The following is a 14,416-nucleotide window of genomic DNA, read 5'->3' as shown; positions in this document are numbered from 1 at the left end:
CTTCTGAGCAGTCAGACTTGACTGGCTGTGTGTGTGTGTGTGTGTGTGTGTGTGTGTGTGTGTGTGTGTGTGCGTGTGCGTGTGCGTGGGTGTGTGTGTGTGTGTGTGTGTGTGTGTGTGTGTGTGTGTGTGTGTGTGTGTGTGTGTGTGTGTGTGTGCCAGTGAATGCTGTATGCTAATCAGAGTATCTCTGCTTGTAGCCAAAGCCATGCAACCAAACCAGCTCATCTCCTCTGTACTCTCTCTCTCTCTCTCTCTCTCTCTCTCTCTCTCTCTCCTTCATCCCCCTCTCCCTCGCTCCCTCCCTCTCTTGGAGCCTCTGGACACAAGCAGAGCAGAGCTGGCCTTCTTAAGAAGTACTAGAAAAAATTGAAAAAAATAGAGAGAGAGTGTGTGTGTATGTGTCTGTGTCTGTGTGTGCATGCGTGTGTGCGTGCGTGTGTGCGTGCGTGTGTGTGTGTGTATCTGTGCGTTCATGTGTGTGCGTGAGCGAGAGTATGTACACATATGTGAGGGTATGTATTCATGAGACCATGTGTGTGTTTGTGTGTGTTTGCCCTAATGCGTTTAGATAGATTTGCATGTCATAAATACATATTTAATGCCGCTGCCATGTCTTTCCTGTGTTCTCTGGTGACTTGTGGAGTGATTTTGTTTGGATCGGCAGAGATGAAGAAGCGCTCAAGTGCATTTGGACACAAAAACACCCACAGAGCTGAGACACACCACACCGGGTGCTTTCATGACAAGTCCTATCTCTCTTTCATTCTCTTTCTCTTTCACTCCCTCCCCTCTCTCTTTCTACCCCACACACACTCTCCCTCTCTCTCTCTTTCTCTCTGTCTCTCTTTCTTTCATTCTCCCTCTCTCTCCATCTACTGTATCTCTCTCTCTCTCTCTCTCTCTCTCTCTCTCTCTCTCTCACTTCCTCTGTCTCTGTCTCTGTCTCTGTCTCTGTCTCTCTCTCTCTCTCCCTCTCTCCCTCTCTGTCTCTCTCTCTCTCTCCCTCTCTCCCTCTCTGTCTCTCTCTCTCTCTTTCTCTCCCCCCTCTCTCTCTCTGCCTCTTCCAGGCGGACATGTTGCTTGACACAGATTCGTGCGGGGACTAGAATGACATCAGTCCAGTGTCCTGTTTTGAGATCTTATCTGCCAAAGTGCCTAATTCTGGAGATGCAGGACGCGCTAATCTTCTTACAAACAGCTGTCAAAAACAGGAGCAAGAATACACCCCCCCCCCATACACACACACACACACATACACACACGCCTGTGCGCGCACACGCACGCATACACATATGCATACACACACACACACACACTCCCCACACACACACATGTAAACAGGGCGATACAAAGAAATACACAAATTACTTGTGCATAAACACAGATGTACTTGCACACACCCACACACACCCACACACACACACACACACACACACACACACACACACACACACACACACACACACACACACACACACACACACACACACACACACACACACACACAGACAAGCACAAGCACAAGCACATTCCAATTTCTATCACCTGCTAAATGCCCTGAGGGACATCAGTGTTTTATTATTTTACTGCATTGACATTGAGGTGACCCAATCAACTACAGTCAATCAAGGCAGGCCCCAGTGTCACACAGTCTTGGTTGGTTGATTGATTGATTGATTGATTGATTGATTGATTGATTGATTGATTGATTGATTGATTGATTGATTGATTGAAGTATTGGTTGAAGTATTTTCTCCACAACAAAGCTCTTCTTCTTCTTTTCATCTGTTCATCTGGTTTCAGCATGGTGGTTGATCTGGACCAGTCACATTTCCATGGCTGGGTTGGTCATATGGCATACAGGCCATTTGCCCGGTGGACTATTGATGATTTCGGCAGAGAGAGTAGAGAGAGAGAGGTTCCATTGGCCCATTGTTTCTGGGTTCTATTATTGGGGGGGAATCCCCCTTTAGGCAGACCTAGGCGGTGTTTATACATACCCGGGTATTTTGATATACGCAGACCTTCCCCTTCGGATGTGCCTTTCGTTCACAAACAAACGAAGGTTTTCCCTCTATAAACGAAGCTCCAAAAAAACTCCGGCAAAAGTGGAGATTTTTTAAAATCTCCGGTTAGCGTTTGTATATAAACAGAGATAAACGGAGACTTGAATGACACTTACGGCGCACAGGCTTAACGTATTTATGACAGCTCTCAACAGCACATGTATGCGTATTTGCCTTTGATGTGAACGAAAATATTTCGCTAAGCAAAATGTTCGTTTATTAAAATACCCAGGTATGTATAAACAGCACCCTAGTCAGACCTAAGGACTGTTCTATTCAATGCTAGGAGCATTATGACACGTCCCTTTAGGCAGACCGGAACCTGGTCACGTTAGGTGCCCATAGAAACCTATTATGTTGGCATATCTCTCTCTGATTCCGGCCTGGCCCTTCCCTCAATGGTATTAGTCTGCAGGCCTCTTCAGCAGGTCCTGAAAAAAAGTCCTAAATACAGGCATGGCTTCAGGAAGGATGGAAACTGCAGATAAAAGAAAAGAAAAGAATACAAGAAGATGCTTTGTTGAAACGTTAGTCTACTGCACTGAAAATAAAAAAAGAAATAACTAAATAACTGCTGCAGTTAACAGGGTTGAGTCAAGATGTAGCCACTTGAGAGAGAAAGAGAGAGAGAAAGAGAGAGAGAAAGACAGAGACAGAGACAGAGACATAGAGAGAGAGAGAGAGAGAGAGAGAGAGAGAGAGAGAGAGAGAGAGAGAGAAAGAGAGACAGAGACAGAGAGAGAGAGAGAGAGAGAGAGAGAGCAGGAAAAGACAACAGGAAGAGAGTGGAGAGAGATGGACCCATGCACCCCGCCCACCCCCCCCCCCCCCCCCCCCCCCCCCCCCTGTGTGCCTCCCCGTGGATAGGCAGCCCGTGTCTGGCTCACTGGACCAAAACAAAGCCATATACAATTTGCATGGCATGCTGAGGAGGTCACGCAATGAGCAGAACAATCCAGAAAGTCATTAAAAATGGATGTTTGTGAAGCATGGATGGAGGGCGGAGGAGAGTCAGGGCCGGATTTAGATGATCTGGGGCCCCTAGGCTACAGGCTGCTGTGGGGCCCCAGAGGACAAATTTCATGACAAACTTACATTCATAATTACAAGCCAGGAATCAAGGTAACATGTCTACCAACTGCACTCTAGTCTACACCGCAGGTGTTTTTTCCAATATTGCATCTAGTCAGAATTCTGCAATTTTTGACATTTGACCAGTCAGGGGGGCCCTGGCAGGTGGGGGCCCCTAGGCTGCAGCCATATCTAGCCTGTGCATTAATCCGGCCCTGAGGAGAGTGGTGGCTTGGGTTGTGTTGGGGTGGGTTGGGGTGGGTTGGGAGGCCCGATTCCTGGAATGGTTGCTCATTTGGTAAAAATATGTTGCATAATGCAGCCTATACAAGTGCCGAAGAGACAAGCCTGATCTCGAAAAATTGTGTCCAATTTCTCATGCAAACCAACATCCGAAGTTGCGTTCAGATTCCGACGCTTTCCCTGCTGTCTAGAGCACATAGATGGCGGCATCTGATTGGTCAAGCTGTGCCTTTACCAAAACCATCCCTAGACTTAACCTGTCAGTAATGCAATGTTCTCCGAGTTTTACATTTGTGCCCTTCCCAAACCCATCCCTAAACTTAACCTGTCAGTTGAGGGGGACTAAAACAGACCTGTCACAATGGAGTTTTTAGTTTTATCCACATGTTGTGATTAAACGTAAACAAATAGAAAATATCTGCATTTAAATGTAGCCTACGTGTATAAAAAGTAAAGATAAAAAGTATCGAATTCAATTCAAATAATGACTTGCGTCGCTCAGGTAGCGTAGAGTTCCCACTCTGCCATTATTGCCTTTACAGTAAGCCCTGCTCTCTCCTGGTCCCCTGGGGCCTCTACTGAGAGGGTCCTCTAATTGAATTGGGACCCAATGCAGCTCCTTTGGGACCAGCTTGCACTGTGGAGGCTCACATACCCAGTGTTGCCAGATTGGGCAGTCTCCCGCCCAATTGGGCTGCTTAGGATGGCCGTCTGGCGGTAAAAATGGCAATTGGTTGGGTGGGTTTTTCTGCTGATTTATTGCCATCGAAATCAATAGAATTTAGTTCAAATTGGACGGGATTTAGTGCTTCCAGACGGGTTTTGAGCTTTTCTTGGGATGGAAATCATCAGTCTCATCTGGCAACCCTGCTCACACCTCTTGTTGATGAGTTGTCTTTGATTCTGCCCACGTTTGCACATTCCGGCTTGCTGTTTTGTTGTTCAGTCACACGGCTTCATTGGTGGGGTTTTTGCTGCTGTAAATGTGAATTTTGAGTGATCACAGAATGCAATGCTACGGTAGTATGAGACCAAAGGGAATAATGGATAATGTTTAGGTGTATGCAATTGCTTTTTCTTTGTGATCCATTTGTTGATATGGGGCATTTATTCTGATTCTATCTAAGCATCGATCCTCATGTTCAATCCAGATGGTGTTCTGCCATATCAAATGTTTTGTTCGCTGTAAAAATCAATGACATCAAGTAAAGGAAATGATGCTGGTATTGCATTGATATTATTGTTTCATTAAGGCTTAGCCTTTTTGTGATGAAATATTATGCTTACTATGTTATGTAAATTGTACACATAAACTTAATTTATCATACTGTACATCAAAAGGGTACATGTGTCAAAAAAGTGTACTACACTGCATATTGGGTTACAGTAGCTCATATAATCCTGTACTTCACAGTAGTTGATGACAGGCCAATGCCAGATATTTGGAGCCCCCACCTGTTCCTAATCAGCTCCATCCCTGTTTTGTTGGTTTGTCTCCACAGATAGCTGCTGTCCGGACCATCCACTGCCATCAGCATCTGTTTGTGTGTGTGTGTGAGTGTGTGTGTTTGCGATCGTGTGTGTTGTAATTTTTATTTATTTTTTACTGTATGTGTGTGGGCGGTGGCCGCCCCGTCTGGCCTGATGGTTGTGAGTGTGTGAGTGCTGTTTGAGGGACCCACCTCTGGTCCTCTTCTGGCCCTCCTCCGGCCCACCCGCCTCTGGCCGCCATGGGCTCCTCGACGCTGGGCAAGGCTGCCACCCTGAGCCAGCTGCTGGAGGCCTGCATACATGCTTTTGGTGAGTCACTTTAGAGTTCCACTGTTTAGGATGGCGTCCAGAGTAGGTATTGAAACTATGCTGCTCATTGAAACTGTGCTGTCTATTGCCCAAGTTAATATTTTCATGAATATTTATTAATAATAAACCAATATTTACTAGTATGACCACATGATAGTAAGTTAAGCAGCTAAAAATGTCTATTTCTGGAAATTTAAAATGGCGGACCATGGAGAAGATCTCCCTTTTCATGTATGAAATAGAATTTTCCCAGTCATAATGAATACTTAGAATGTTATGGCGGTGGTAAGTATTCATGAAAAAAGCAAACATTTGTGAATGAGCATGAATTCTGGAAATAAACTGTTAAAAATATTAAACCTGTGAAATACGGCACCTGTTATAAATTAGCTGTTACGAGAATGGCAAGGACCAAGTCGTAGTAGTGCATTACTAAAGTTAAGGCCCTGTGTTACCGGTATGTAATAGTATTGTAGTACTATGGTAGTTAACTTTTCGTGTGTGTCTGTGTGTGTGTGTGTGTGTGTGTGCGCGAGCGCGCGCGTGCATGTGCATGTGCATGTGCATGTGCATGTGCATGTGCATGTGCATGTGCATGTTCATGTGCGCGTGCCTGCGTGTGTGCGTGTGTGCGTGTGTGTGTGTGTGTGTGTGTGTGTGTGTGTGTGTGTGTGTGTGTGTGTGTGTGTGTGTGTGTGTGTGTGTGTTCTCCCAGATGACAATGGGGAGCTGCAGGGGAACTTGTTCCCCAGGACAGTACTGCTGATGCACCGCTGGTACGTCACCTCCACCGAGTTGGCCGGCAAGCTGCTGATGCTATATCCTTTATATGCTGCGTGTGTGTGTCTGTGTATATATTATGTGTGTATGCGTAGGTGCGAGCGTGTTTTTGTGTGTGTGCGTGTGTGTGTGTGTGTGTGCGTGTGTGTGTGTGTGTGTGTGTGTGTGTGTGTGTGTGTGTGTGTGTGTGTGTGTGTGTACTTGTTATATCACTGTTGTGGGGACCAAAACCTGACATTTCACCTTTGCAGTGAGGACATGTGTGGTTGTAAGGACATTTGTGGTTGTGAGGACATTTTGGTCGGTCCTCAGACATTAAAAATATTGTTTTGTTGTTGATAAAAAAACAGAAAGTGCAAAAACATTTGTTTACTGACAGGTAAGGGTTTACCATTCAGTAGTTTTGGAAGGTCCTCACAAAGATAGTAATACAAGTGTGTGTGTCTGTGTGTGTGTGTGTGTGTGTGTGTGTGTGTGTGTGTGTGTGTGTGTGTGTGTGTGTGTGTGTGTGTGTGTGTGTGTGTGTGTGAAGCGACAGACTGCACGCACATGTTTTTGTTTGTAACTGGGAATTTTTAGGATGGTTACAAAATCACGGTATTGTTCATTCGTGTAACCAATATGCATGTGTATGTGTGTGTGTGTGTGTGTGTGTGTGTGTGTGTGTGTGTGTGTGTTCGTGTGTGTGTGTGTGTGTTTGTGTGTGTGTTCGTGTGTGTGTGTGTGTGTGTGTGTGTGTGTCTTTGTACACCATCCATCGGTTGCAAGCACACACACACACACACACACACACACACACACACACACACACACACACACACACACACACACACACACACACACACACACACACACACACACACACACACACACGACTATCTCTCTGTTTGAGTGTATGTAAGTGTACAGTACATCAGAGGACAGTGTGTGCTTCTTTTGAAGGCCATATCATCCAAGCCCAAGCGAGCGAGCAAGCTTCTCGTCTCTCCGCAGCTCTGGAACTCTGCCCAAGGCCTGTCCAATGCTACTTGTAAAATATGGACACAGACACGCAGGGCCGGATTAACGCACAGGCAAGATATGGCTGAAGCCTACAGTAGGGGCCCCCACCTGCCAGGACAGGGGCCCCCCGATTATCCAAAAGTAAAAAAAAAAAAAAAAGCCGAATTGTACGAGGTGTGATATTGAAAAAAATATATCTGTCGTGCGTCATCATAGTGTGAAATTGTTTTAATACTCCTCTCCACAGTTGGCAGACATAGTCTGAATTGCCTGCCTGTGTCATTTTTTAAAAGATATTTTTTTGGTCTTTTTGACTGTATTTATGACAGGACAGAGAATGCACGCACATCAGTGGCACAGGGAGGAAGGACTTAACAGTGTTGCATTTATCTTCTTTATTTCTGTTAACTTTTTTTACTTTATTTATGATAGGATAGTGAAGGTGGTGACAGGAAGCGAGTGGGGAGAGAGAGACGGGCAAGGGCCGGCATAGGACCCGGGCTGGGAATAGAACCCGGGTCAGCCGCGTGGTAGACGAGTGCCCTACCGTTTGGCCACGGCAGGGCCGTCTGCCTTTATAATTTTGTGGCAAAATTTGTCTTCTGGAGGGAGGTCCAAAACAACCTGTAGCCTAGGGCCCCTGGGCCATCCTAATCCGGCCCTGCGGACGTGCATACCTCAAATCGGGCCAAGAGGAGAGAAATGTTGTTTGGCTTGGTAACAAATAGCGCTGCCTGTTTTAGCTGAGCTGGACAGTGGAGCTCAGCCGGCCAGCAGTGGAGCACATGACACGACACACACACACACACACACACACACACACACACACACACACACACACACACACACACACACACACACACACACACACACACACACACACACACACACACACACACAAACACACACACACACACACACACACACACACACACACACACACACACACACACACACACACACACACACACACACATAGACACAAACACACACACACACACACACACAGAAGTACAATCAGTGTTCATACTAGTAAAGTGAAATGTGTTGTTGTGATGTGCTGGGCAGTGGAGCTCAGCCAGCAGTGGAGCACTTGCCACGACTTTCCATCACACACACACACACACACACACACACACACACACACACACACACACACACACACACACACACACACACACACACACACACACACACACACACACACACACACACCATGACTTTCCATTATCTCTCTCCCGGCTTTGATATGTCACATACTGTATCTCACTGACAGCAGAAGAACAAAAACAAAAACAAACAGGTGACAGAAAGGGAATGTAAAGGGTTTAGCATAAAGGCTGACGGTGCTCTTTGTTTTGTACTGGGTTTTTAATGTTCTCTGTGTATACATGCAATAAATCTTTACAGTTTTTCTTGATTGCTTTGACACAGTTGTCACTCCAAAAAGCACATTTTCATAGCAGTTCACGCAACGGGCTAACCAGTTAAACCGATTCTCCAAGCACAACAACTTTGTTTGCAAAAGGCTACTACGTTTCCAAAATATTTAACATATGCAATAAAAGCAAACTCTGTCTTCAGTCCAATACACAATGCATAGCAGTGTATGAACACTCCCAGTCAGTCATTACACAATGGTCGTAAAAATCCAAAACACGGCTATCATGTTGACACAATTTGCCGTTATTTAACACTGTTGTCAATTACATAACTTTCAAGCCAGTTCCATTGTTGTTTCTTTCACTTAGCCATTGACTCTGCTTGATCAGGATCTACTGACTGAGAGATAGCTGGCCCAGTAAATGCTTTGCATAAAGATTTGAGTTGTGTCTTTTCTTATGTAAAATTGTCAGTAGGCTAGGTAGTGGGTCCGTGTAACAATAATGTCTTATTGCAAAGAATTGGATTGAAAATCAGAATGCTTTGATGTAGTTTTTGTTTTGTTTTTGTTTGTTTGTTTGTTTTCCTTTTTTTTACAAGTGTAATCAAAAATGTACTAACGGCTGATAACGGTATTACAGAAAATATGTGTAAAGTAAAATATGATTTTGCAGTACGAGAATGCACTTACAACAAATTTGCAAAAGAACTCCATGCCCAGAACAAACAAGAAGACACTGTGTATAAAGACTGATTGCTAAATTAAGATTTTTGAGAAGGAGTGTCAAATAGGTGCTCTGGTGTGTCAGGAGTAGATTTTTCTGTATGGTTATCAGAGCTTAAACAATGAAATGTGCACTACTTAAATGGTACATGCGTTAACTGTTCAGCAAAAACTGTGTTATATGAATGGGAAATATGTCAAGTGAACAAGAATGTGTTCACACATATGCACAACGTGTCTTTTGCTTTGCTGAAATAGTGATCATGACGACTTTGTGTGAGTCAGTTTAAAAAATTGTGTTAAAGCGATCAAGAAAAACTGTAATGTGTGTGTGTGTGTGTGTGTGTGTGTGTGTGTGTGTGTGTGTGTGTGTGTGTGTGTGTGTGTGTGTGTGTGTGTGTGTGTGTGTGTGTGTGTGTGTGTGTGTGTGTGTGTGTGTGTGTGTGTTACATGGTTGTTGTTTGATTACTTTTTGCCCATGTGTTTGTGCACAGTCTGTGTGTCTGTCTGTCTGTCTTGTGTCTTTGTCTGTGTCTCAGTTTGTGTATATACTGTACACTGGCCATATGTGTTTCCAGCCTGCCTGTCTACCTTAGGCCATTTACACACTAGGCCGGTAAAGCGTCGCTGATCGGACGTGATTTTTACCGCCGTCGGTGAAAATACATGGAAGCATATCTGTCCTTACATACCAACCGGCGGTAATCGGGCGTCAGCAGCGTGGGAGTCGGTGTGTCTGATGCCTTATATTGCCCTCGCTCTATCTGCACTGAACTCTCCTTGACATGCCCAGCCCCACCCATCGGAACGTCATAGTTGTGATACTGTACCCTTACGAAAATCGGAGCAATGTGGGGTTAGGTGCCTTGCTCAAGGGCACTTCAGCCATGAATGGGGGTGTAGGGAGAAGTAAGGGTGGGTTTCGAACCTGCAACTCTGTGAGATTCTGTCCAACTCCTTACCATTACACTATAGCTGCCCACACGTACATATTCATGGATTTCATGGGTTTTTTTGGTAACCACGAAACCCACAATTAGTCATGGTTATTCATGGTTCTCATGGATTTTTGAGTATGGCTTTTGACTCAAAAAATCATGAAAACCATGAATAACCATGATCCATCTTTAGTTTTCATGGTAAAATGATGGTAAAACCCAACATGGATACGCCATAGTAATACAATGGTTGGTTCAGAATACTTAGAGTAACCATGACATACCATGGTAGAGCCATGGTTAGTAAAACCATTGGTCGATTTCCACAAGGGATATACATACATGTTTTATTATATTGTATTGTATTGTATTGTATTGTATTGTATTGTATTGTATTGTATTGTATCGTATTGTATTGTATTGAAATCTCCTTGACATGCTCCACCTATCGCCACTGTGAGGGAGATGACTGCCAAAGGACGCGACTCAAAATCTGCTACCTAATGAGGTGAGAGATGTTTCAGGATGTCTGTGCTTTTTAAGATATACTGTATATCTTGGCCTCTTTCTGTCTGTCTGTGCGTGGTGACGAGGTGAGGTGGGGTGAGGGAATGACATGTTTGTTGGTGTCATTCAGTCATTCAAAGATAGACTTTGTGTCTGTGTGTGTGTGTGTGTGTGTGTTCTCTTCTCTTCTCCTCACCTCACCTCAACTCTCATCTCCTCTCTATCTGTCTCTCCTCTCCTCTCCTCTCCTCTCCTCTCCTCTCCTCTCCTCTCCTCTCCTCCTCTCCTCTCTGTCTGTCTGTCTGTCTGTCTTTCCTCTCCTCCTCTCCTCTCCTCTCCTCTCCTCTCCTCTCTCCTCCCCCCTCCCCTCCCCTCCTCTCCTCTCCTCTCCTCTCCTCTCCTCTCCTCTCCTCTCCTCTCCTCTCCTCTCCTCTCCTCTCTGTCTGTCTGTCTGTCTGTCTGTCTGTCTGTCTTTCCTCTCCTCCTCCTCCCCTCCTATCCTCTCCTCTCCTCTCTGTCTGTCTCTCCTCTCCTCTCCTCTCCTCTCCTCTCCACTCCTCTCCTTTCCTCTCCTCTCCTCTCCTCTCCTCTCCTCTCCTCTCCTCTCCTCTCTGTCTGTCTCACCTCTCCTCTCCTCTCCTCTCCATGCCTCCTCTCCTCTACCCTCCCCTCCCCTCCTCTCCTCCCCTCCTCTCCTCTCCTCTCTCCTCTCCTCTCCTCCTCTCCTCTCCTCTCTGTCTGTCTCTCCTCTCCTCTCCTCTCCTCCTCTCCACTCCTCTCCTCTCCTCTCCTCTCCACTCCTCTCCTCTCTCTCCTCCTCCTCCTCCTCTCCTCTCCTCTCCTCTCTGTCTTTCTCACCTCTCCTCTCCTCTCCTCCTCCTCTCCTCTCCTACTCTCCTCCTCTCCTCTCCTCCTCCTCCTCCTCTCCTCTCCTCTCCTCTCCACAAGAATGTTCCGGTTCTCCTGCTATCTCTGTTCTGTGAACAGCATGGTGTCAGCTAAAGCATGATGTGGTCTCCTTTCCCCAAATGTTATAAATAGCACACCACACAGTAGCACCATGTACCATAACTCACCAGCCAGTACTAAATTATTTTATCACAACATTACATAGCATGCACTCGACAGACTATCTGTGAAGGTGATGACACTGATATGTGTACAACTGTAAATGATCAAAGGAAACAAGTGTGGCATTTCTTAACTTAAACTATGCAAATTCCAACTGGTGAACTTCCGACATTAAACATACAGTATAAAGTCAGGCATTATGTCACCTTCCAGAAATGTTTCCACAAAAACGCAAATATGGCTCCTACACATGGACATAGAGTCAGAGTCCGACTCTGACTTAAAAGGGGTATGCCACTATTTTGGGGCTTAATACAGTTAAAATCGTTGGCCAGGGTTTATAAAGGTGGTAAAGTGTCTTATTTTTCATGTTAAGCGTTGTCTTGCTTTAAGACAAGTTAAAAGAGGGAATATGTCGCTAAGCTAGTGAAAGTCAATGGATCCGTGTAGCATGCTACAATGGTGCTTACACTCCGTAAGCACGGGACGTCCAATTAACGTGTCCGGAGGTGTCCGGTCTCAGTCCGAAACGGTTAGAATACAGATGAAAACAGATCATCCCTTTCACACCACAGAACGGTATAAGCGCGGCGCACGTCCAGCCCCGCGAGCGGTAGACCGGACATGTCCGCGATGCTCCTTGAAAATAGAACTCGAGTCTATTTTCCTGCGCGGACGTCCGTGTGCAAAGAGCGGGCTCCCATTGAAAATGAGTGGCTGCTGCCCGTGGATAGAACGCGAACGCTGACTGTGCAGTGTGAAAGGGAGCAACAAAACAGTCCGCAAACCTCTCGGACTCGCGATGCTCCCGGATACGTCAAGCGAACGCGACTGTCTGGTGTGTATGCACCATGAGCATGGGGGAGAGCACTGATCAGTTACTCAGAGCAACTCAGCAAGACAGAGGCACAGAGATGGTCAATCTACTCTATGCTGATGTTCTTGGAGTCATGCTACAGTAAGAGCTTGGTAGCCAGGTCACATCCTCCAAGGGTAGGGTGCCGGTGCCCATTCTCGCACCTAATGGCGAACCGGCCATCGTGTTCACACCACAGAAATTAGCGTTCGCGAACCGAAAAGTTGATTTGCATTGCGAACCGCAAAATACTTGTTTTTTCCCCCCCCGCAAACCGTGACGACGTGGCCATTTAGGTCAACCATGCCATTTAGGAAACGTTAATCGTTTTGCACAAGGTCAGACCAAGTCTCCAACAGGGATTTGAAAGTCGGAGATAATCAGGCTAAGCGCCTGGAGCCAAACAGTCAGGCAGACTACTACATGTACCGTAGGTAGTACTGTATTGAGGCAGGTTAACAGAGAAAATACATGTCCAGCTAAAGTCGTCCCATGTGTGCATGCTAGAAGAGTAGGAGCTAAAGGAGGTCTCTCTGCTGTGTTCACTGGAAAAGGATAATGGAGTTGCAATATTCTGTTTGTATGGTGAATTCAGGTTAATTGGGACACTTTTTTTCATCGAAGCGAATGGCCCAAAGCGGCCCAATTTATCTGAATTCACCCCATTTTCATATTCTATTCCAACATGCTATATACAATTGTATCATATTCTCTATAGCATATTCCCTGCTGTGCCTATACCAGATAGTGGAATTGAAATGAAATGCATTGTATGGTATTGCATGGTATCGTATCGTATTGCTCAAAATCCTCCACCGATGTCTTGACATCGTTCTCAAATCACACTGATTGAATAATGGTAGAAAAGAAAACCTACTAGTCACTTTGACCCATTAGCGACTGTGTGTTTGGCTAGAAAGACAAGCATCTACTAGTCGTTTTGGCTGGTGATGAAAAAAGTTCAGACGCCTGATTCTATTCTATTCTGTTCTGTTCTATTCTATTCTATTCTATTCTATTCTACTCTATTCTATTCTATTCTATTGTATCATATTCTGTTCTATTCTATTCTATTCAACTCTGTTGTCATTATTCTATTGTCAATGTTCTATTCTAAGTGATCCATGTTCTGCTGTGTTGCCAGGTACTGGATAGTGGAGTTTCCTGCTGAGTTTAACCTGGACCTGGGCCTCATCCGCATGACTGAGGAGTTCAGGGATGTGGCCGCACAGCTGGGACGCCAAGACCACTTCAAGCTCATCGACATCTCCACCATGTAAGCACACACACACACAGGCAGGCAGGCAGGCAGGCAGGCAGGCAGGCAGGCAGGCAGGCAGGCAGGCAGGCAGGCAGGCAGGCAGGCAGGCAGGCACACACACACAATAGCTCTTCGACATCTCCACCATGTAAGTACACACATGCACACATGCACACATGCACACACACACACACACACACACACACACACACACACACACACACACACACACACACACACACACACACACACACACACACACACACACACACACACACACACACACACACACACACACACACACACAGCTCCACCTCCAGCTTCAGCTATCCACTGAGATAAACAAACAGTACACACTGTTTCTCACCCCTTTTCGCTGCTATCTGATCTGTATAGTCAGTGTGTGTGTTGTTGACCCATTTTACCAGATGCTCCTTGCTCAGTGAGCCTGCCTACTGAACACTGGATATCACATCGGTCGGTGTGCTGCTAGACCAGTGGTTTTCAAAGTGGGGGCCGGGGACCCCTGGGGGGCTGCCAAGGGGTGCTGGGGGGGCGGTGGTAGTTTTGCTGGAGAAACAGTTAAGAAATACATATATCATTAAAATCCACTCCATCTCTGAAGATTCTACCATTATTGTCATTATGTTACACATCCCTTTGGGGCACTGACTCACAGACCTACGTACGTAGACGTAGGTAGATGGTTGT

General features: G+C 45.7%; 1 protein-coding gene across 1 annotated transcript in view; it reads left to right on the top strand.

Moving 5' to 3' along the window:
• The window catches only part of rasgrp3 (RAS guanyl releasing protein 3 (calcium and DAG-regulated)), a 95,821-nt gene that overhangs the window by 40,799 nt on the left and 40,606 nt on the right, over positions 1 to 14,416 (top strand). The window contains exons 2-5 of the mRNA XM_063191958.1: positions 4,886 to 5,183; positions 5,899 to 6,001; positions 10,456 to 10,518; positions 13,589 to 13,720. Coding sequence (XP_063048028.1) covers positions 5,114 to 5,183; positions 5,899 to 6,001; positions 10,456 to 10,518; positions 13,589 to 13,720 — 368 coding nt within the window. The 5' untranslated portion in view covers positions 4,886 to 5,113. The remainder of the gene's footprint in view (positions 1 to 4,885; positions 5,184 to 5,898; positions 6,002 to 10,455; positions 10,519 to 13,588; positions 13,721 to 14,416) is intronic.

This window comes from Engraulis encrasicolus, chromosome 24, assembly GCF_034702125.1.
Source record: "Engraulis encrasicolus isolate BLACKSEA-1 chromosome 24, IST_EnEncr_1.0, whole genome shotgun sequence".
Lineage (NCBI taxonomy): Eukaryota > Metazoa > Chordata > Actinopteri > Clupeiformes > Engraulidae > Engraulis > Engraulis encrasicolus.
The sequence above is the reverse complement of the archived record's forward strand: the minus strand, read 5'-3'. Positions and strand labels throughout refer to the sequence as shown.